Here is a 25,289-nt window from a genome sequence, read left to right on the forward strand (position 1 = left end):
GCGTAAAGGGAAAATTATATGAAATATTTTAAACATCTAAACGTCAAATGTAGCATCTCCCTTCAACCCTCATTATTCGTAGACGGCACTAGAGTCCGATACTTTACAAATTACACCCATGAAACTTAATAATTACAATATCTCATTATTATTATTTAATGTTTATCTTCATAAATAAATTAAATTTTTCCCGAAAAGGTAGAATTTGTGTAATTGCAAAAATTGAAGAATTAATAGATGCACTGAGATCTTCGAATTTTGTCCAAGATTTTTGTGAATGCAACAAAAAATAGTGAACATAATTATAAATAATTAAATTATAAATAATAAATATATTCTGTTGTTTCAGTGATTGATCTATCTTTTAAAACCTTTAAATTACGAGAAATTTTTCAGTCTTTTCACCACCCCAAAGTCATAATTTTGACAACAAGACGTTATACTACTGTCTGGTTGTTCTCAAAATACGTATGTGTGAATTTTGAAAAGTCTACGCATGTGAAATGCTAAAAATTATTTTGCTTTTAGCCAAGTTTTCGTATTTAATTAATCAAAAAGTCATTAAATATTTACTTTACAAAAATTGTATACAGCATTTAACATAGTGCACGTTGAACAGATTCATATGCAAAAAACAGAAAGCCATTTACTCGAATAGTTTTCGAGTAATCGTGTTTGGAAAAATACATTGAATTTGTCCTATACTGAAATTTGTTCGATATCCCCTTAAGGTGGAAAATGTTTCATTATTTCGAAGGAATTATTTTGAATGACCGAGACGCGAAGTGTCGATGTTTGGCAATTTTTGAAAACTTATTGTTGTTCAACTAAAAATGTGAACTCTATAATTGGTCAACAACATGTACGTAATACCATTTACAATGTCAAATAAGAAAAAAAAAGTCTTGTAAATGTTGAACCCGAACTGATATTTGCATTTTACGTTTTCAAGAATAGAAGAGTCACTTTCCGACCCAGAGATGAGTGTTTTTCTGTTACTTTCGAACCAAGTGAAACACTTTTCTGACAGAAATGACGCATTTTTAAACCTCACACACGTTAAAAATAACCATTTACAATAATAATTACAAATAAAAGTAGTTATGATGGTAAATTACCACTTGCGTGATTAGTATTTTTTTTATAGCAAGAAATTTACAACTTATAATAAAAAATCTAAAGAAAATAAATTTATCAGAAAAATTCTTGTTTATCTCTTCAATTTTTGGATCACAAGGACATGGAAAACATCTGCTACAAAGCCAGAAAATATTTATCTAAAGTAGAAGTTGTCTTTACTCACCCATCTGAAACAAATAAACTAGACAGCTAGGTTACATTAGGTATACAATGTAATTTCTTTAATCTAACTTTAAATCTTGAAAATCATAAATTCTAAATAACAAACTTCAACTTGTTTTTCAAAAAGATAAAATGTTTAAACATATTGTAATAATAATTGTACAAAATCATCAAAAGTGGACATAATAAGAGATGTATTTAGTTTTGGTGGCAACAGATAACAGACCTGTGGTATAGCAGCCGTCAACATAATGTGGCGCTGACCTGCTCAGATGACTTGACTTTTAAGGGTTTTTACGACGGTGCGGTTGAGGGGTCATAAATTTCGGCTCTGAGGCCTGGGTTGACACTCAAACACTGCTTAGGGGTTCGCAATTAGGAGTAGTGTTATTTTAATTATATTGGAACCAATAAGATTCTGTTTTTGAAAACAGAAAACATTCCCTACTTTTTTTGCACATTAAGTTAGTCTTACTCTAAACGTGAGAATATCAACTGGCTTCTGATTAGCAAAGTGATTTTGTGTGATATTCAAAAAAATGTGGCGTCCAGTTGAGGATCAAGTAGAAAAATCCCGAATAATTCTAGCCGAAAAGATGAAATCCAGGATTTTTTGCATGAAAACGACGTCTACTTCAAAGAAAATTACAGGAAGTCAGAATTAATCGAAGTTCTTCGCACCAAAACATATAGCAAATCATACCATATTGACGAGCTTGCAAAGAGACATGGACACACCGTTTTAAGGCTGCCTCCATATCATTGTGTGTTCAATCCTATTGAACTGATTTGGTCGGAGTTGAAGGCACACATCCGGCGAAATAATACAGCGCCCAAATTTAGCAAAGAAGCGATTGATTTCATTTATCGAGAAGTACACAAAATCAGCGTTTCTAGCTGGAAAAACAGTGTTGCACATGTAATAAAGATTGAAGATAATTATAGAAAAAATCATCATCAAGAATTAATAATTAGTTTAAATGACGACGACGATTCCAGTGAAATGGAATTTGATTAATTTGTCTATTTGTTAGTTAATAAATTGTATATATTTAATTAGTTAATAAATTATCACGTAATTTGTTGTTAATTTTTACATATTTTTTTATTGGTACAAAAAATAAAATTAATCTGATATGAATCCTCTTAATTTTGAATTTAGCAAATGCGATCCTAACAATTTAATGTATTTTTGACAGCTTAAACCAGTAGAAATAAATACCTAAATTTATGGGCCCCCAACCGCACCGTCGTAAAAACCCTTAAAAGTCAAGTCATCTGAGCAGGTCAGCGCCACATTATCTTGACGGCTGCTATAGCTGCTCGCCTATACATGAGGAGAGTCTTTCGTCGCTGCACCCGCAAGCATTATCATGATTCCACACATAGAAAAGCAGATTCTTGCCGCTTACCGCAACGATCCAAAAATTAGCACACAAAACTTGGGTCGTCAGTTCGATGTGCACCTTTCTTTAGTGGGCAAGCGGCTTAAAACTAGCAAAATTGACATTACTTGACAATCGTATTTATGCAATACAAATAGAAATCATAAGGTAGGTCAGGTGTAAAAGACAGAAATGGAAAAAATAAAAGCTTCTCCTTGCGGCGCCGAAAAGCAAATTGAAACAGTGGGTTCCGACTTTTACGAAATTGCTTATGTATTCCACCACTTAACAAAAAAGAATAAGATGGATCAAAATTTTACGCCAAAGTGCGAGAGGGTATTTTATCAACTTTCTTCTTCAAATAGGGGTGCGATAAAAAAACTATTATTACTATTTATTTCACACTGCTTTTGCGAAAGGCATTCCGGTGACCATTTACCTGCTGCTAAAATAGGCTTCATTTCCACCGCAATGTGAGTGACGAGAGGTTCAATACTACTGCTTCTGTTGCAATTCTGTAGTTGGCATTGCGGTAAGTGTCTCTAAAATACATCGACAAACCAGCATTTACAGTTTTAGAGACCACATGACGCTCACATTATTTACTAATTCCCTCAAGTGTAGTGGAATCGATTTCTAAAAGCATAATTGAAGTAACACAAAATGGATTCATAACAGGAGTTTTAATCAAATATGTTTAAGAGTAAGGAATAGTGCACAACAAATAAAGATTAAAAAAAAAACCATTTACCAGTTTTATCACTAATATTTAACAAGAAAAAGATTTTAAAACCAGATGTTTGGGTGTCTTTTAAGGAAACAAATTGTTCAAAACTAAAAGAAAGTCATTTTTACAAGCACTCTTGAGGTTTAATATAGTAAACTGATATACAGGGCTATTCACATAACTGTAAGACCTAAAATTTCAAAAAATGCAACCAACAATACATTTCCTGTGTTGACTTGGGTTTTCTAAATTTAAATTTCAACAATACAATCAGAGATGCTTTATATCAACCAGTGGTGTTATAAAGAGTTGTCAATTTTTGCAAACTAAACTTAAGACTCCTAGTTATCATTGTCTTCGCGAAAATGTATTCTAACGACGAGAAAACTGACATGATGATGCTGTAGCGGCTGCAGATTTGTATGCACAAAAATATCCTGACTGTGCTGCACACCCAACAGACAAAATTTTCCAAAAATTGGAAGAAGATTTAAGAAAAAACTGGCCTCAACAGAAATGAGTTAGAACTAGAACAGCCACAGGTATGGAGAATGAAGTTACGGTTCTTCAAGATGTTACAGAAAATTCGCCCGTCAGTCAAAATTTTGTGACACGTCAAGTTAGAACCAGTTTGTCTTCAGTTTGAGAATTATTTCCGCTAACAAATTTCATCTATACCATATCATGTAGGTTTAAGAGCTGTAGGAAATCTGGAAGATTTAAAAGCAAAGATTACGGCAGCCTGTAGATCGATAACACCAGAAATTTTGGAACGCGTGCGGCGATCTTGTAGGAACAGAATAGCTTGTTGCGAAGCAAATAATGGGCAGCATTTTCAACACTTGTTACTATAATTTGTTTCAAATTTTTGTTAAATTTGGTTCTGTTACATAAATTTGGCTTCCAGTTTTGTTATCTTAATAAATCGTTGAACAATAAATGTCAGCTCATGTGATGATTTTTTTAAATGTCAAGCATCAACCATGCAGGCATCATTGATCGATTTTATATAGTATTTCAATTTACTAAAGTCGAAGATTGCTTTGAAAATGTATAATGGGTTGCATTTTTTGAAATTACTGGTCGTACAGTTATGTGAATAGCCCTGTATATCCCAAGTGAATGCCAAATACTGCGTGTACTCGTAAAAATATTCAAGGATGGCATGCACGAGGACTATTTCCCGAAGAAAATTTCACAAAAATTTTGATGGTAGAAATTGCGCGACAAAAATTAAAACCAAAAAAAAATATCTGGGTCATGAGTTCTGGGACACCTGAATAAGGGATAGGATGTAAATTTGTAAATAATCAAGTTAATGGAAGTATTGTAAAGTGGAATAAGTGAGAGTATCGAGAGTGTGCAAAGCGTTTAATAAAGTTGTTATTGTTACAAGCAAGTGTTTGAATTTTCGGCCAACGTGACAACTGGTGTCAGAAAGTGAGATCTCGTCCAGGATTGTGATCAAGAAAATTCTGGAATTTTCGATACGAAAAAATTCGTGACATTACCGGACTGCGACATCGTTTTACCTGATTATGGACAATGGAGTGCGGGCACTACCGCCTGTAAAGTATGCAACCTCCCACTCTGGAGGATCAACAAACCGTGTCGGTCCATTTAAATACCATTGAAAGCGTTGTTTGGATGCAGTATTTAATTATTTTTGACTGTGTTTTTACTATGGTTGGGTTGAAATCTTTTAATATGTATTATCTATACTGCCATTGACTAGTAATTGTTTATTTTAGGACACTTTTGGCGTAATTAGTGACCCAAAAACGCCAACGAATGACGACTTTCCAAATTTGATATTTTAAAAATCGCAAAAAAAGTTACAGGCGTTTGTCGCTTGACGATGAAAATTAAAATAAAATTAAAATATCTGCAGATTAGACAAAAAAATAATACAGTGCTTTGTACTTTAAATGAATAAGCTTCTATCTTCCTTAGTTTTAGAAGAAAAAATTTGATAATGATAGATTGTCCACGAGTTTTTGAATAAAGTGAACTTTTTCTTGGTGTTGGACATCTTCGATTTTTAAGAAAAGTTGCTCAGAATACATTCGTTACAAAATTTTAACTTAAAATTCTTATTTAGATTTTTTTAAAATACTAAAATCTTTAAATTCGATCGTTAATTATTGATATTGAAATATTATTATTTTGTTCATTTCTGCTAAATAAATGATTTTGTTTATTTTTTAGTTCGCATTAAATTATACTTAATAGAAACTCAAAATTTAAAGATTTTGGATTGGCAATTCTTATTTTTATGTATTACTGCTTAAAAGAACTTATGAATGTGATAAAATAAAAGTTGGAAATTTTTTGTTTAAAAACTTCTCATTGGGTATAAATGAATTTAAAATTCGATTCTAAGCAACTTCTCTTTGAATAATACCTAACTTTTAGAGATATTCCCAACGCGAAGTAAATTACAAAAAAAAGCTTTATTCAAAAAATCCTAATAGATTGAATTTGCCATATCTGATGTATTTAGTATCGTCATGGATTATGCAAAGTTGCATATAAATATCCCTAAAAAGGAAATTTACGATTTTATCAAAATTTAACAAAATATGCCAAAAACTAATAGATATACAGTATGTCCCCGGATTGAGTTCACAAGAGGAAAAAAAACGTTATTTTTCATTTTACAAAAAATGACAAAGGAATAATATTTTTTGCTTAATTTAAAATAAATAAATCTTTAATTAAAACTTTAATATTATAAAGCTGTGTTCTTAAAATCGAAAAAAACAAAAAATAACGAAGAACTTTTTTATTTTTAATTTTGCAAAAAATGTCAAAGAAATGAAATTTGTTCTTTAACTCAAACCAATTTCCACTATTTGATTGACCCATTATCAGTTTTAGCTCATAGTTCAATTCTAACTTGTAATTCTTTAAGACTGTTTCGAATTTTCTCGATTATTGTTAAGGATGCAATTGCAATTTTTTTCCAATTTTTAATGCTTACACATTATTGGGTAAATTTTTCTTTAATCTTTAACGCACTATTTGATATTGCGAATTCACAGCCTGCTGTTATTTAAACACGATTAGAAAATTTAATAAATAAAAATGATAAAAAAAATAATTTTAAGAGTACAAACTAATAATTTTGAAATTTTAATTGCAGATTTATCTGTTTTGAAATAAGCAAAAAATGTTATTCCTTTGAAATTTTTTTGTAAAATGGAAAATAAACTTTTTTTCCCTCTTGTGAACTCAATCCGGGGACATACTGTACTCCTCATTTATTTTGAATACCGGAGTTCAAGGTCATAATTTGTGACAGTCGTGGAGCTGTGCGACAAATTTAAGAGGATTTATGTATTGAATAGAATCACGAACAGGTTTTTGGGTGTTCCAGTACTCGTTTATATTCAATTCAATGGATAAATCTTCTCAAATTTGACGTAGAGCTCCACAAGTTTCACAAATTATGACCTTGAAATGCGGTATTCAAAATAAATGAGGAGTAGAGCTTGTATTCTGGCTGAAATTAAACATTTATTATTCACTGATCAAAATTATCATTAAGGCAATACATTTTAAGTCGTTGCAACCCAACTACAATACAAAAATAATTAAATACTGCATCTAAACAACTCTTTCAATGGTATTTAAATGGACCGGCAGAGTTTGTTGATCCACCAGAATGGGAGGTTGCATACTTTACAAGCGGTAGTGCCCGCACTCCATTTTATGCCTGTACAGACTTAGAGGACACCAACTCAGAAATCGCTTGTATTCACGTGTATCATACATCATTTTTTACAATTTCGTAGTATGTTTCAAAATAAAAATTTGTTTAGATAATTCATTTTGATTTTTCTGACAATAAATAATATTGCAGCCGCAGCTTCATTTCAAACACCATTTTACAGAATCTTAGAAATATTTGTGTAAAGCGTTACAAATTTTACAAACAAGGCATCCATGACAACGAAAAGTTTAGTGGTAGTGCAAAATTTTTAGTTTTTATATTTTATTCGTGTTGTCTAGGACAATAACATTTTGTTCACTCTTTCGATTGATTAAACTACTGTTTTAATAGCGACACTTCAAATTTCAAAATGAGCAAAGTCTCGAAACAAAATTATGATAAAGTTTCAAGTAAATTTTTTATTTTTTGCCACCAGTTTTCATGATAAAAGCCGTTACTTACACTTCCCAAATTATTTATAGCAAATCTCACACATTTAAAATAGGTGTCGTGTTTGTTCAACTGCGGCATTTTTTCCGCGATATGAATATCTCGGATAAGATGTTAAGATTTTCAATTTCTTCAACAAAGCTAAAAACAAGAAAATTAAGTAGAAATATGTCCTTTTAATATCAGTGTCTGGTATTTGCGGGAAAAAAAGTGACGACATTATCAACCACCACTGGTATTTAGAAAAAAAAGTTGGAATTATATCAGCAGCATCAACAGTTGAAGTGCCAAACAAATGCACGGAAAAACTAAACAGCAGCCCTGTTTAAACATTTTTAATGAAATCACGAAAAAGTCGTTTTAACAGTGCGCCTTATACAGAAGGTCCTGAAAGTGGTGCATCACTTTGGAAAGGAGTAATTGCGTAATCCCGCAGAATAGAAAAAAATGTTTAAAAAATTCTGCACTCTGTCTTTGCAGTAGGACCAAATTAAAATAAAAAAAAATCTTTCTAATTTTTTGCACCATGCTTTTACACACAATGTCCTTTAGCTTACAAATGCATTTGAACGTGAAATTATTGCACAAAAATCGTTAATTTTGGCATTAAACTTTTACTTTTCAATCCATTAATATCACGAAGTTTAAGACATGGTTTTTTTTTAACATTTTTTCGGTAATCTGTTGAAAATCCCAATAATACAGTATCATGATGGTGCGCGACTTTCCGGACACCTGTTCGTGTTTACGAACCTCATTCGTGCATACATTTACTTTTATCGGCATTCACATCTTGCTCATGTTTTATTGTTTTTTGTCATTTTATTACACTTATATAAAACGAAAGTCTGTACTTTTACTGTTTTATTCACTCGAAATCATAAACATTCACAGATTACAAGTTAAATAAAATATCACACGATTATTTGCAATTCCGATATACAAAATATAAGTGCGAAAGATATTTTGGTGCAATTTCAACATTCATTACATTATACAAGATATAGGCCCTATGCTGTTATCGTTTGTTTAACTATATTAGTACGGGTATATAACACAAATTTATATTAATACAATTTTAAAACTTTCTGCCACATTTCGAAGCTTTACAGGGCGTACAAATACATATATAAATTAAAAATCTTGTTAGGACAGCCATGTATGGTGGACAATGTAGACAATAAAAGTGGATCAAAAAAACTTATCTCAAAATCTTAACCTACAATTATGTTAATCAGTACGAAGACACCCTGTCACTTGGATTTTCTTTAACTTTTTGCCAGTATCTGAAAAATTAGTGGCTTGACCATATAATTTGACATTGTTCCCAACATCAGGTATTTTAGTGTAATTTCAACAAACTAGTGAACATTATGCACTCGTTACATTTCTTATTATCTGCACTCTTAACAACAATAGCTATGCTAACATTCATGATATAGTATGAAAATAGTATCTGGACACTTATACCACTTTTAGGAATGAACATTTAAAGATGTAAAAGATTACCTACACTAGTGCTACGATTTGGAACCAAAACTATGCAACCAGTAATATAGAGGTATGTTATATAGTTATAGAGCGAATAGTACTGACTCTGGAATATTTACCACATAGAGAACCAGTGAAACTTAGTTGCTAAGAAGGCATGAGTGCATGTTCTATAACTTGCGTGTAAAACTACACAGATAGCTAGAAGAAAGCAGTAATACGCAATAACTTTACAAACGGTTTATACAGTCTGAGGTTTGTTAGGCCATTTCTTTGCGTATTACGTTAAAGTTATCTGAGATCTTTTGAAAGCAGCTATTTCATGCTATATTACAATAGTTTGCATAATATTTACAACACATCAGCTACTGAATTACAAATAACTACGCCTCTATACACTCTAACAATATCAATACAATAGACTTTAAAAAATCATTAAAACCTGTGCGTTAGCTGTAAAGCTATACAGTTTCTATTGTTATTTTGATTTTCACATTTTCACACGTATTAAAGCTGCACTGGCATTTTGCCTAATTTAAAATCAGTTTACTCTTTTTTAAATGTGTTTACAATATATTACAGGCCGTACCGTGCATAACTTCAGATATGAACATTGGTGTTCCGGCTCCAAGACCTCCATCTGTTTTTTCTTGTTCGTTTTGTTCGTATTCGCAATCAAAATAATGGCTTTGGCAATCAAAACAACGACATTGATCCGACATTTTGCATGTTATACCGAATTGTTTGGCGACCGCTCGATACAGTTCTTTGCTGGATTTGTGCATTATTTCTGGACCTTTTGCGGGGTTGACTGGGGATGATGCGTCTTGTTGGGCTTTTAATCTTGTCTGAAACAGAAATATGAGTCAGTTGATTTATTTATAGTTTTTCCTAATTTCATTTTCATGCAGACACCCCCAAAAACTGCTGCGGCATTTTTTAGATGACGTGGTGTTTAATTACAAAATGAAATACTTAAAACTCATGTACACGATGACGGTTTGATTAATTTTGCCGCAATATGTTAGGCAGTGGTTTATTTTTAACGTGCGGTTAGTGGCGGCCCGGCGCATCCACCATTTTTCAAACTGGTTTTCAAAACACGTGCGATTTTGCTGTAATGCAAACAGATATTAATAATTTAATAATTTTAATATAAACTAGACATGGTTTTTTAATTGATTTAAAATGTACACAAATGTATATAATTGTGCAGAAAAATTTAATTTTTGCAAATTACATTCTTCTTTTCAGTAAAACTTTATTACGTTTAAAATGTATCGCTATTTATCAATAAAGTAATGCCACCAAATAAAAAAAACCTAAATCTTGAACTACTTAGAATATAAAAAAAATGATAAAACCATATACAGTTGGTTCAAAATTGTTGCCTTCATAAGCCTTTTCTCTCTTATGCGTTATGCTCCATTAGATCCAGATACAGAGATATTCTTAAAAAATGATTTTTTAGATTCTACTGCATATCAACTCATTTTCTTAATTTTTTTTTTGAAACCTTGAAAAGGAATTTGTGATCAGTGTTTTAAAAAACCAGTTAATTAAGCTTTCCAATGACTTATTGTTTGGGTTTGTACTATGGTGGACACTAATTCTTGAACTGTATTTTCCTGTCATTTCAAAAAGCCTCGATGTAATCCAAGCTTTATGGTCATTATGATTGACGTTAATACAAGCCAAACTAATTTTGAAAATGTTTTTCTGCGATATGCAACCACTAGCAATTGATGTGCCGCCACAAGAAAGCGAGAATTGGTTTTGCGCTACAACACTTGGTCATGAGCGAAGAGTTGTAGAGCTAAGTGGTTTTATTATTGCTAAAATGTCAAAATGACAATTGAGTAAAAAATTAAAAGTTTAATTATGAACAAACGTCCTTCGTGTCCACCATAGTATATTATTATTATACTTTCAGGAAAATTTTATTTTATTAATAAATCTATGTATGAACTTTTTAGAAGTTGATGCATAATTATTTAAAAACTCGAGAATTATTTAAAAAACTACAGTTTGTGGGCATTCAGATTATAATTTTTACAAAATCTTTGAAAGTTAACGAAACATTTTTTTAGATCACTTCATATGCTTAACATATTTAACACCGTGTTAGAAATCATAGATCTCAATCTTTATTACTTTACTCTAAAAAAAAAAACAAAATGTTTGCTTTATGCAAAAAGTATTAAAAGTTTTAAAAAACGTTTCATTTTCAATTTTTTTTATCAGTTTTTCTCACATATTTTTGCATAAGTCTATGAGTCCGGCAACACTTGTGTCCATCCCCAAAATTGTCTTTAATTTTAAAGATAAAATTTTGAAAATTTTTATACGCTTATAGTTGACAAAGCTCTAGAAACTGATGTAAAAATTTGTTTTTTATCACGGATTGTTTGGCGTCGCGCCGTCTAAGAAGTATAATTTTTAGCGATTTTTGAGTTTTTGCAGAAATACTCGCAAATTCAATTTTTTTTCAACATAACTGTTGAGTTTCTATTTTAAATCTAATGCAAATTTTGTTTAAAATTTGCGAAAAAACGCTGTTTTATCAAGTTAGTTTTCAAAATTCTGACGGCGCAGTTGCAAACTACGTTTACACCACATTTTCACAAGTCACTCATTGACTCAAATAAAGGTCAATTTTGATTAACTCAGACATGTTACACTTTTTGGACACCAGAAATCGTTAATTTCCATCGACAAAGCGACAAATTAATCAAGATTTTTGAAACTAACTTAATAAAACAGCATTTTTCCTCAAATTTCGAATATAATTTGCACTAAAATGACAACAAACATAATTTCAACAGATTTATACTGAAAAAATATTTGATTAGCGGTTGATTTCACAAACCTTCACAATTTGGTAAAAACTACATTTTAAGGCATCGCAATGCCAAAACTATCGGTAATAAATATCAATTTTTGCGTCAGCTTCTAGAGCTTTGTCAACTATGAGCGTATGCAAAATTTTAAAATTCTATCTTTAAAATTAAAGACGATTTTGAGGGTGAACACAAGTGTTGCCGGATCTGTATATGTATAATTCATTGCGAAACTTAATTAATTATCTGATGTATTATAAAGTTTTATGACTTTACAAGTTGTTAAGCAAAACTAAAAAAAAAAAGTGTTTACGGTGTCTTAAAAAACCTTTTTTTTTATTATTCCTGAGGCTTCGTATTCTGAATCAATTCGCCTTTAGACTGATTCAACTGAATTTCCACTGATTCAATACAAATTTTGTCCAAAATTGGTTGACTGATGTAAAAGAAGTACATACCCATACATAAGGTTTCAAAAGCAAAACAAGAAAAAAATCAAATAATCTAGCAAGCACAAAATCTCTTTAATTTAGTTTTTTGTAAGCGTATAGAAGAAACTACAGACAATAAAAATGTTAATTCAGCAAACTTTGCAACTCCAAACATTCGATCGAACGGTTTGTAAGTCAGTTGAATAACAATTTTGAAGTGTTTTTGTAAATTTACAATTTTCTTGATTCATAGTTTTCGCAATCTTGTTAACCCCGATTCACGGAATTTTTCTTTCTCCCCCTAAAACTATTTTGCATCTTTTTTGTTCCGAGTTCTTCGAACTCGCAAACAAACAGGAAAATATTTCACATCACCCCAATTTAGAAGTCAGATACCATCTGTAAAACAATTAACCAAAAACTTCTACAATCTTGAAATATGTGTGGGACAATCCATTATGTGAGCTTCGGATTACTTAAATGTGTCTCATATATTAAGAAAGTTCCTCGTTGAACCCATTTAGATAAAATTTCAACGAGGAAAATACAAATTATCATAAATCTTATCTGGAAAGTTCTTGGAAACTAGAGCTCCAAGAACAAGGACATCTTTCTAGCAAATATCGAATTCGTTTCAGAAAGAACGTAAGTAATCGAATAATCTTAGAGAATAAGATAGTAATGAAAGTATAATAATGAGATTTTGGACTGTAAGTTAGTTTCTTATCGACTAAAGCTCATCTCTAATCCCTACAGAAATTCAACGGAAATCTGTCCCAAGCGGTGAAGCTTAGAGTTTCGATTAAACCAAAGTGTCTCTGCAGGACTCGTTTCAATTATAGAAAAAAGAAAACAACCGTTTCCATTTGTTCGAAAGAGAAGATTTTTTAGCACATTCCATAAGAAAAATGTTACCTCTTCCAAAACGTGTTCATAAGAAGGTGGTGGACTCGACGGAACGACCTCCTGTCCTTCGGCGGCTTCCAAGATCGCAGGAACGTCCCTCTGAGGGCTACAAACATCACTTTCGCATTCAGCAGGAGCCTCCATCGAATTACTCCTTGTGGAAGAATTCGACTTCGACATCCTGCTAAATTTCAATTTGAACGGCGCCACTTTTATTGCTTCGTCGACGTCAGCGTCTGGTTTAAGTGCTGCAGCGACTTACTACCATTGCCGTAAGTTGGAAAAAAACGGATTTTAATCGGCGAGTTCCAGGTTGTGTTGCAGGAAATGAGTAATAAAATGCCATCAAAGTGGGTGCCGTGGTCGGGGGTTTCAGTCTTTTGGGGTGAGAGAAAGACGAGGGTAGTTGTGGCTGAAAATAAAAATTACAATTGTCATTTTTCATTATTGTAAAGTTTTGATAATTATTAGAGAGAAAAACAATTTTATTGCAATGACATTCCTGGCAAACTCAATCATGATTTCTGCACAGTTAATAAATAATAGCTGACCTTTGAACTTCTTTATTCGAACATTGTTAGTGCTTCTAGAAATTGAAGTTTGTTGTGCTTATTTTCTCTTTTGTAAGGCATTTCTACTTCAGGAATTAGTAAAATATTTCGAATACTGTCTAAAACAGATCTATTCTTCTATTTCACCACCTAGATAAAATTTTATCTGTGAATCCACGAAGTATAAAGGCTGGTGCGTATCGGAAGTATTGATCGGACACCTGAATAAAACCAAATAAATTACGCAACGTGAGAACCGAAGTAAACAAACCCTTGGACATGACAACTTATCAGGATAGCAATCTCCCCATTATAACCCGTGACGTATGAGGACAGAGTTGAGTCTATACATCACGAGTGATTTAAGTTTATTAACTGGAAAATATGCTTTCCATGATTTTAGCAGTGACATCGCAAATATTTCAATATTGGAAGTGACGATAATCCATATTGATTTTTTAAGGATAAATTGAGAAGTTTAATGCGACTTAACATTTAACTTTAAAAGTATGTCAATGCACTTTATGGAATAGATGAGAAATAAATCAGACACTGAAATATTATTTGTGAATCATTTTGGTGTTTCATCGAAAACCGGGACTTTCCAGTAAACAAATTGAGGATGAATAAAATTATATTTTATCTATTTTATCTATTTTATCTACGATCGTACAAAGTAGGCGTTTTGCGAACAGATTTCGTATCTGACTATTGTACACTTTTTGCTTAGATGCGGCAAATCTGTTGTCAAAATTTATTTTAATTGACATTTTTTGATAACAGAAAATACAAAATACACGTTTATAAAGTTTCTTCATAGTAAATCTGGGACTTTTACATCGATTTTTTATTAATATCAATTTCGATTTTTAATACCTTTATTTTTATTATCATTGTATCATTAAAAATCGATGATTGCGGTTTCGATGTATGTACTTTATTTTACACTCTTGATTTTGGCGATTTTTGGTTTGGTTGGTTGTCAACGTATAGAACCAAAGCAACGCGGGATTAACTTGTGCAGCGGTCAAAATAAAGAAGGCTGGAATTTAGTTTTAGGGGGTTATATTTTTGAATTTTGTTTATTCTTATTAATCTCGAATTTGTTATTTTTTTATAATTTATTTAATTACTGCTTTGTTAGGTTTTTATTTATTTTTGTTTTTCTCGTATTTGGTTATTATTTTGTTCCTTTATTAAGAATTTTATTTATTTTTGTTTTTCACAATAAACTATGCTATTTTGAGTTTTTTATTTACTATTTTTCAAAATCGATGTTTTCTCCGATGTATTGGAGATCGATGTAATTGTGCTCTGTTGAAATTGAGTTCAACATCGATTTTTTTTACTCGATATTCCCAGATTTACTTCATAGCTTTCGTGCCATTCAACTCGGAAACTCGTGTTTTGAACCAGCCACTCATGCAATAAAATTGACTTTTTAAACTTGTATCTTAAATAACTATTAAAAGCGTGGAAAAAGCCGAAAATATGTATTTTCTTAAGAAAAAAAGAAACATAAACGCAATTAAAAAATGCAAATAATATTATGGTAGTATATTTTCAAAATGTACCACCCAGTTAATGTCGAATAATAAACCAAAAATTTTAGATTTTTTCTTTTTGTCTATAGCGTCTGGTTGTCCACATTTTTTCCGCTAATGATAGGTTGAATTATAAGCGCAATCTAGGACCGAATGTAAGCGTCGCAATTTCTTTCCTCATTCCTAATGGCTACCAAGAGAGGACTGATTTAAACTTTTTGTTTGTCATGCCACAAATGCAATACTCTATTATTAAACATTTTTTTTATCTATAGCTTATAGCAGTTATTACTATATGATAAGCGCGTCTGATAATTTCTGAAAACGAAATGGAACGAGACGCATCTTACTTGGCTATAAAACTTTATAGAGAAATATTTCAACATTATTTTCTATCTTTACAAAATATCTTGATAGATTCTCATTAATGACATGACGATACTTTCAAAAGAAAACAATAATAACGAAATTTGGAAAACACCAGTCAACGGTATGAAAAAAAGGTCAAAAAAATGTTGGTAGACAGAATAAAATCCCTAGAAATAATACTAGACGGAGAGTACAACCACTCTTTAATAATAAAAAGAACCATAAATGAAACGACCTAAAACAAAAATATACTGTTTTCCCACACGCATGTGAATCATGAATGCGAACAAAGAAAATAAAAATAAACTACAAACAATGTAAATTATGATACTAGAGAAGATACAAAGAGTTACAAAATTAGCCTGTCGCATTGTAAAATGTATCTATAGTTCCACGCAGTCAATTTTTTATTGCAAATTTAATTTTAAGTTTTTGTCTCCGACTTAAGTCATAATATAGGAAAGAATGCGCAGCAACCAATGTTCTTCAAAGAACTTTTAGATGCCAGTTTGTATTTTTTTAAGTTTAAGAATTTAATGAGTTTAAATAATGTAAACACGTAATTAAATTTTTCATCAATTTTTCAAGGATATTTTTCGCCTGTTTGTCAAGACGGTAAATCACATTAGGGCCCTAGGACGGTAAGTAAAAGTTCAAAAAACTCATGTTATTACTCTTTGACTTTGGGAATAACCATTTTATTACACGAAAACACAACGAGATATGTTGACAGTGTTTTAATATAGAATTATACAGGGTGATTTTTTTAAAACGGCAGGCGTTGTAGAATTTTTATTTATAAACCGATTTCAAAAATTTAAAAAACAAATTAAATGGTTTTTAATTTACTATAAACTGATGATTTTAAAATTTTTCTAAATGTCTTAGTTTCTTTTGGGCGATATTCAACTTTCTTATTTTAAATTGAAACCTATTTTTTTTTTCATAATTTGAAAGATTTTAATTTTCTTGATTCAGAAATGTGTAATATGTTTTACTTTTAACCAAAAATATTTTTAAAAAAAATTTCAAAGTTCAAAAAAATAAGCAATAAAAGTTAATAAAATCTAGGTGTATGGTGTCAAATAAAAGAATGCCGTTATTGTAAATAACAGAAAGGATCGGCATTTTTTTTTGAAATTATTAATAACAAAAGACAATAATAATTACAAATCAGAAAAAACAACTACTTAATTTAATTAAAATACTGTTGAAACGCCATCCCGTTTTTTTTATTGCACAATTGACACCTACGAAAAATGCATTGTGCATTGTAAGGTGTAGCCCCATCTTGTTGAAAGAAAACTTGTTCTTTCTGTTATTTGCTGCTTTTTGACATTACAATAACGATATTGTGTTATTTGACACCACGCACCTAGATTTTATTAACTTTTATTGCCTAAATTTTTTCATTTTTGATATTTTTTTTTTTAAATATTTTTTGTAAAAGTAGAACATATTACACATTTCTAATTCAAGAAAATTAATATCTTCTAAATTATGGAAAAAAAAATATGGGTGTCAATTTAAAATAAGAAAGTTGAGTATCGCCCAAAAAATACTAAGACATTTAAAAAACTTTTAAAATCATCAGTTTATAGGAAATTAAAAACCATTTAATTTGTTTTTTAAATTTTTGAAATCGGTTCATAAATAAAAATTCTACAACGCCTGCCGTTTTAAAAAAATCACCCTGTATATTATTTAATATAGAAATCAAATCAAGAACAATTTTTTTATAATTTGAATTTTATTAATTTTTCATTTACTTGTTTTATTGTTCTGATCAAGCAAAAACGTAATAAATTCTCGTTCTTCAAATTATTCGTTCTACTTTTAAAACGACTATTACTTTGCTTATTTTTGGTACAATTGGTTTTTGAAAAATTTTGTTATTTTAAAACTTATTTAAAAGAAATTCTTGAGAAATTTTCTTAAGTAAAAATAACAGGTATATAAAAAAATAAAACCATTTACTGCGTACTCTTAGGCACTTATCCCCTAATGGCTTGAAGTACACAACAAAACCAACACGATAAAAAAATTACTCCAAGCATAAAAACAACTAAAAACTTAAACAAGTAGTCGATGTGTTTTTAAAAGCAATTAGAAGCATTCACTATTTTTTCTAGGTCTTCTTTTACTTAAATTCTCAATATTTATATTTACTTAAAAACTCAATATTAATTATCGTTTAATCGTGGTGGCGCAGTCACATTTGACAAAATTGTCATTCTAACATTTATAAGCCAATCTTACAAATAGTATCAGAATGCATCCAGTTGAAGCAGAAACTAAAACATCATGCATTTTTATCAACAAATTATGGCAAATGGTCAACGATCCGTCTACAAATCATCTCATTCATTGGAATCCTTCTGGAACAAGTTTTGTAATCCCAAAGCAAGCTCAGTTTTGGAGTGAACTTCTCCCTAAATATTACAAACATAACAATCTAAGCAGTTTCGTAAGACAATTAAACATGTATGGTTTCCACAAAGTGTTCAGTTTAGAAAATAACACACCGCATTCAAAGGAAGAGAAAATTTTGTTCTCGCATCAATGTTTTCTAAGAGATCAACCAGAACGACTCAAAGAAATCAAGAGAAATGGAGGAAAATCAAAATCAAATGAATCCTTCAGAATGGCACAATTTGCTGAACATATTAATACTCAGCTAGGAGCTCTGAAGACAGAAAATGCGTTGTTGTGGAAAGAACTGAATAATGTAAAACAACAAAATTTAAAACAACAACAAATTGTGTGTCAGCTGATGGAGTTTTTGGCTACTGTGGTAAGATCTCGAATGCGTTTCGGAGTTAAAAGAGGAAACAAATTGAGAGTTCTTCGTGAAAGCTTGAAGAAGATTAAAAAGGACGCAAGTGCGCAAGATTTCCTTTGTGATTTAGATTTTATGAATGAAGGGAAGAATTTGTGTGACGCTGTTGGTTCTTGTTCTGCTTCTCTAGCAGGAAATCCAAATATAATATTACAGAGTCGTTTAAATAACGAGAAGAATGAATGTTTCTTTACTGGTGACGGCACATCAGAAATGAGTCAAACTATTCCTGTAGGAAGTGAACTTGACGAATTTAATTACTTTTTAAATGAAAAGCCCGACAATAACGTGTTATTAGAATTTCTTGATCTTGATAAAAAATTTCAGTATGACCAGAAATAGTCTTTAATTTTTCAATGTTCAAATTTCTTTTTAGGCATTAATTTAGTGTTTGTCTAATGAACTTTGTATCAGTTTCTAAAACAATAAAGTGTACACAATAACTGTTTGTAGTACATTTACATATAAACAAGTGTTTACGCTTCACTTTCCATCACCAACCTTCGAACTTTTGAGATAAAATCACCAAACACGTGTATAAAATGTAAATTTCATGAAATAAATAGAGTTAGTGCTTGTAAAAGCCCCTGAAACTCTGCTCTGATTGGCATTTCGGTCAAGCACTCTCCAAATAGCTTTAGAAGCAAGCTTCGCCGATTCATCTTTTAAAAATTAGACCCTCGACCCTACACTTCACTTTAAATCGGCGACGAGAAAATTTTACTTCAGCAGTTTTTGCACTCAATTGCACTTCTCTTATCACAAGATGATCAAACGCGCTTCGGCATTAATAAACTTTTGACCGCATCACAAATTTCAGCGAGAAAGAAAATCAATTTTTTGTCGATTTATCGCGTGCTAAAGATCTGGAATTTTTCCAATTTTAGAAACATTCCATTTCAAATAGGAAATTGTATAATTAATTTTGGATTGTCTCATGAAGTCGCTCCAACTCAGATCTATGGGATAATAGCTTAAAATTACGAGCCCCGTATTGATCTAGAACATGAAGGGTGTCTCTCGTGTCTCGAACATCTCTAGTCGCCACAGTAACAACACAAAACTCAACTATCCCATCTTTCATTACTAAAAAAAAGAAGTGCAGGGTGGAATTGTGGTGCAATATTTGACCAAAACAAACAAGATGATCAATTCATGCAGGAGGGATTACAATTGATGGTTTTAATAAGAGTGCCACTTACTTGGGTGTTACTTTGTTGACAATGAACTGATTGTTGTTTTACGTTGGCAAAGTTTGTAAAATTTCGTTATAATTTGACGAGTGGTGTTGGAACACAAGTAGAAACCACATTAGGCCAAGTAAAATAGCTTATTTGGGGATGTTTGGACGCTCACCGTCGCGGCGCCACCGGGTTATCAACGCTGTTTGCGTGTGCAGTGAACGCCATCAATACTGGACGGGGGTGAAATCGAATGAACTCTAATAAAGCCCACGGGCTAAATTTTAATTTTTTACAACTTTTAGGTGAATTAGTAAGTCTTCCGAAACATTTGCGTACAAAAAATGAGCAAAAGTAGCCTATGTTTGTTTATTGAAGTTAATTTTGATCGAACGTTTAATCTTCTGCTTAAACGAGGCCCACAAGATTTCAACTCACCTTGTTAAGTTTCTTGTGACCAATTAGTTTATAATTAACAAGTATAGTGGTGAAAATAGACTGTATCGATTGCATTATTTTTATCCAAAACACACTAATAAGTCATTACTCACTTATTTGAGCAAATTGCTGTTCTAATTGCAACCAATAGATGCGTTGAATAAAATCTTGTATTATACTCAAGTATAATGGAATTTTGTTTACAAGAAATTATTCACTTGGTATACGACTTCGGAAATAACTGAATAATAGATTTTATGCATGAATAAAATGTGTTTTAATCCTCTCGTATAACAATAACAAATATCCAAAAACTGAGACAATAAAATCCGCGACCGACTTAAATTCATTGCTTAAAATACCTAAATGACAATAAATATTATTGATCAAGCATCTTTAGACCTACAATAAACGACTAAATTTACAGTGAATTGTAATGCGTAATGTAATGGATTCGTCCAATAAATTAGTTAACGATCATTTAAGAACTTTGAATTTATTTTTATTTAAATATCCCGCTTTCACTGTTAGCCATCTTATGGGCGCTATGCCAACCTCAACAAAAACAAACAAGCACAGACAAACGTTACTCTTTTTCACGCACCCGATTCAACGCTACAGACAAAGATAGAAGCCACAGCATTTCTTTTTTCCCTTCTGTCATTACTGTCATTTTAGAATTAACACGTCAGTTTACTTAAACGAGTCATAGTTTGTTGAAAATCATAAGTTTTACCGAAAATGAATTGGTTCGAAGGCGACATCGCCCAAGCTGTCGCTACAAAGAAAGCGAAGCAGGCAATATTTGTAGTCTACAGTTACGGTAACGTATTCTCAACATTTTTTTTAACCTTGTCCTAATCGCTTTTTCGTCGCAGGGAAAGATGAAAAGTCATCGCAAATCACGGAATTAATCAACAAGGAAGAAGTGGCGACAGTCTTGAACAGGGACAGTTTTGTATCAATCAAAGTTGATGAGGAGTCGGTTTCTTATCGCCAGTTTAGCGAAATATGTATCCTTTCAAACAGAAAGTCTCCTTGAAATTTCGGAAATGTTTTTCTTGACCAGTCTTTAGATAAACAAGTTCCAGTACCTTCAATTTACTTCATTGGCAAGAAAGGAGAGCCTCTTCTAGTTGTGACTGAAATCAAAGATGTCAGCAGTTTTGTAGAGCAAATTAAGAAGATCTTGCAGGAGGACTTGGGCCCCATAAGTAACTATCCCTACATTCACTGAAACTTGGTACTTATGTGGTTTTTTAGGTACTAAAACTCAAGATTTTATCAGCAAAGAACAGGCGCCACCAGCTCCTACTACATCTGTAGATGCACCAACCCCTGCAAGTTCAACAACTGCCCCAAAGCCTGATGATGTAGTTTGTGAAAATGGCGTTTGTTTTATTAAAAAAGATGATAAGCCTTCAACTAGTCAAGAAAGTAAGTCTGAGGAATCTAAACCAGAAGAAAAAAGTGAGCTATCAGTTGAGGAAAAAGTGGAGAGAGCCAAGCAGCTGGTGGAGAAAAAGAGGGAAGAAAAACAGAAAGAGGAATTTGAGGTATGGGTAAACTGTTTGTCTAATAGTGTACAAATTAACATTGAAGTTTTTATTCAAACAGTTTTTTGTTGTCTTGGGTTACAGACTGTTTTCGGAATTTATTAATGGGTTCTTTTGTTTGTCCTTAGGCATAGGTCATTTTTAATAAACAATTAAATAGAAGGTCAATATTTCCTCATGAACTGTTTGACCTAGAAAAATACATATTTGTAGTATTTATTATTTCTGCATGTGATTCTCATTACAGGGCATTTGTTGAACTATAACAATCCAATGGTGATTTTTATTACAATTTTGTTGTTTTATGCTGCTCTCAGATGTTCGATCGGAGAAATCGACATCAAAATTAAATATTCAAATTCCGCTTCTTACTTTCTCTTTAATGATAAAACTAAAATTACTACAATAAAGTAAAAGGTTTGACAGACACATGACAATTTACTTGAAACAAAGCGACACACCGAGGGTTTAAGGTTTTGCCCGTAGAAATCAAATACTGGCCTCGATTATCCGTGCAGAACAGAAAATGCTTAAAAAGAGTAATACATGGTTCTAGCATCAAGGGTGGCTATGAAATGTCAAAAAAATTTGCCGCTTATTACAAATGTGGGTTTCGATTTTTCAACTGACATTTTCAGTTAACCTCAAACATGGAGCAAAGTTAATTTTGAGAAATAAACTGTTTTAGTTGTGGTTTAAAACCTGAAAATCAAAAACTTGAACACAAAACTGTAACTGAAACGTCATGGACGTAAGTAACATTATGAATAATTTTCAAGATAGTTATATTCACTATAAAAACAAAGCGGCAAAATAGTGCACGGCAGGAATTCCAGAGCCATCCTTGATGCTAGAAACATTTATAAACACCTTGTATATGCGTACTATTTTAAATTGGTGTACTTGACTTTTGCAGACAAATATGATCTCATTGCACTTACATTATAATGCAAGCGCGTAAACATTTTTTTTTAATATTTTATTTATGCCATCTAAAGCGGCAGGTAATTGGCGACATGATCGAGCTGATGAGTTTCAAATACAAGGTGTTTATAAATGTTTCTAGCATCAAGGGTGGCTATGAAATGTCAAAGAAATTTGCCGCTCATTACAAATGTGGGTTTCGATTTGTCAACTGACATTTTCAGTTAACCTCAAACATGAAGCAAAGTAAGTTTTGAGAAATAAACTGTTTCAGTTGTGGGTAAAAACCTGAAAATCGAAAACTTGGGCACAAAACCGTAACTAAAACGTCAATTCAGTAAGTAACATTATAAATTATTTTCAATATAGTTACATTCACTATGAAAATAAAGCGGCAAAATAGTGTACGACAGGAATTCCAAAGCCACGCTTGATGCTAGAAACACTTATAAACACTTTGTATGTATGTAATTCTTTCCAGATGTTATTTTGCATTTCGTTTTATACAGATGTCCGCGAACTATCGCACTTTCTTTTAATTGGAAATTCTCCATTCAAATCTGAGAAGATATTTTTTATCGGAACTAATTGTTTTTGAGTTAGAAGCACTTCAGTTTCACTAATCACAGTCCATAAACCTCTAGATATTATTCTAATGGTAAATTACCAACAAAAATTGTTCCTTGTATTAAACGCAGATGCATTGTGACTGATCAACTTAAAATGCTTGTAGCTTGAATACTATAAATGCCTGGACATGTGTGCGATACAAAAATTATCTCAGATTTCCATTAAAAGCAAGTGCGAGCGCTCTGGGACAGCTGTATATGCATGGAAACAAAAGTTTAATTGGTGTTTGAACCAAAAATATTACCTGGCCTTAAGACAAGAAGACTCAAAATGCAAACAAAATTACATTCTAGTTGTCAGTTTCTGTTAACATTAACACCGTTTATCATTCTTTTTTATTTTTTGAGTCAATTTTGGAATACCTGTATATTTTTTGAATAAAAGCTCTAAATTACAGCCTTTGCTTTTCTCTTGCAGAAGGACCGCCAGCAAGAAATCGAGCGTCGCAAAATGGGCCAAAACGTGCAGCAGCTGAAACGTTGGCAAGAAGACCAAGAACTCAAACAAGTAATGGAAGAGCGTGAAAGAGAAAAACGCGAAAGCCAAGCTGCCCGTGATCGCGTTTTGGCTCAAATCGCTCAGGATAAAGCCGAAAGAGCAGCAAAATTCTCTCCTGCTACTCCTCCTTCACAGCCTGCACCAACACCACAAGTTTCACCAAGACCAGTTAATACCAACACGGCACGAATACAGTTTAGATTACCGGATGGTAGAACTTCTACCAATGATTTCCCCAGCGGTGACACCTTGGATAATGTACACGTTTTTATTAGAGCTAATTTGGATTTACCGTTTTCTACTTACACTTTGTCGACCACGTTCCCTAGAAGGGAGTTCACAGATACCGATAAAAATCAGAGTTTGTTAGATTTAGGATTAGTTCCGACAGCAGTTATTTTGATTTTACCTACAAGTCATGGAACAATAACTACGAGTTCAACAGGAGGTTTTACTGGATTTTTATGGTCGTTACTTACACCGATTTTTACGATTTTGGGCTATTTGAAGACGTTCGTGTTTGGGTCAGGGCCACCGCATAATCCTAGTACTGATAATCAAAATAAAAGAGCTGCAGAATCGAGTAATGATCCAAGGTAGTGCGGTATTGAGTTTTGTGGAGGTTATTTATTTGTTTGTTTGCAGAGCACAAGCAAAAGTTCGTAAAGCTGGAGAAACTACTGTGATCAGAAGACAAGGAAATATTCATCGTTTGTCTAATAAAAATGATAGCGATGATGAGAACAATACCTGGAATGGAAACTCTACTCAGCAAATGTAAATTATTTTGTTCCACTTTATTATAAAGGTTTGCTATTATTTTCTTTGTTGTTTTTTGAGATATTAGGCACAAGTGGTATATACACGTGTAAATACATTTAAAAATTTTTAGCGTGTTTTGTATTATAAAAAGTATATTTCATTCTTGTGTAAATAAAATAAAGAATTATCTTTTTCTCTTCTTATTTTTTCAGTTTTAGTTTCACAATATTATTGTTCTTATTCTTATCTAATAACTTCCGAAACTTCCGCCAATGGCGAAAGCACTCACTTTTGAAGAGCCAAAATTTCTTTTGAAATAGTAAGGACCACGGGGCTGGTGTACAGAAGCTAAGTTAACTTTTATTTTTATTTTCGATTAAATACTTAACATCATGTTAAAGTGACATGTGATTGTTAATTTCAATTAAGCTATTGTGTAAACCGGCCCTAGATAAAAGACTAACAACTTTCCCTTTATAATTTATAAGAGAGGTCACTTTAAATTCATCTAACATCAAATGTCAAAATAAATAAAAAGTACTTATGTAAAAAATACATCAAAAGAAGAAATTCAAATTTTAGTTTTAGTTAGAATTAAAAAAATAATCGTTAATTTTAATTATTGCTCTCGTGTAAACTAGGAATATTTAAACTTTAAACGTACGGATTGACATAAGATTCGTTATGGGTAGCATTTAGATTTCAGAGGCAATCTATCAAAAATTTTGAAATGGAATTGACGCCGACTGT

General features: G+C 31.8%; 2 protein-coding genes across 2 annotated transcripts; one reads left to right on the forward strand and one right to left on the reverse strand.

Moving 5' to 3' along the window:
* Positions 1 to 8,428: 8,428 nt before the first annotated feature.
* Positions 8,429 to 19,944, reverse strand: LOC148180873 (uncharacterized). Its single transcript, XM_088035578.1, has 3 exons — positions 19,753 to 19,944; positions 13,257 to 13,659; positions 8,429 to 9,918 (listed from the first exon to the last, which is right to left on the reverse strand). Exons 2-3 carry the CDS (start codon positions 13,425 to 13,427, stop codon positions 9,637 to 9,639), a joined length of 453 nt encoding a protein of 150 aa, XP_087891704.1. The 5' UTR covers positions 13,428 to 13,659; positions 19,753 to 19,944; the 3' UTR covers positions 8,429 to 9,636.
* An 847-nt stretch (positions 19,945 to 20,791) lies between these two features.
* Positions 20,792 to 24,732, forward strand: LOC148180874 (UBX domain-containing protein 4-like). The gene is made up of 6 exons (XM_088047777.1): positions 20,792 to 20,992; positions 21,048 to 21,182; positions 21,246 to 21,383; positions 21,433 to 21,725; positions 23,697 to 24,373; positions 24,423 to 24,732. The coding sequence occupies exons 1-6, from the start codon at positions 20,911 to 20,913 to the stop codon at positions 24,556 to 24,558; spliced, it is 1,461 nt and encodes a 486-aa protein (XP_087903903.1). The 5' UTR covers positions 20,792 to 20,910; the 3' UTR covers positions 24,559 to 24,732.
* The last annotated feature ends 557 nt before the right edge of the window (positions 24,733 to 25,289 follow it).

This window comes from Gnatocerus cornutus, chromosome 1 (genome assembly GCF_029298725.1).
Source record: "Gnatocerus cornutus isolate USDA-ARS CGAHR chromosome 1, icGnaCorn1.1, whole genome shotgun sequence".
In the NCBI taxonomy this organism is placed as follows: domain Eukaryota; kingdom Metazoa; phylum Arthropoda; class Insecta; order Coleoptera; family Tenebrionidae; genus Gnatocerus; species Gnatocerus cornutus.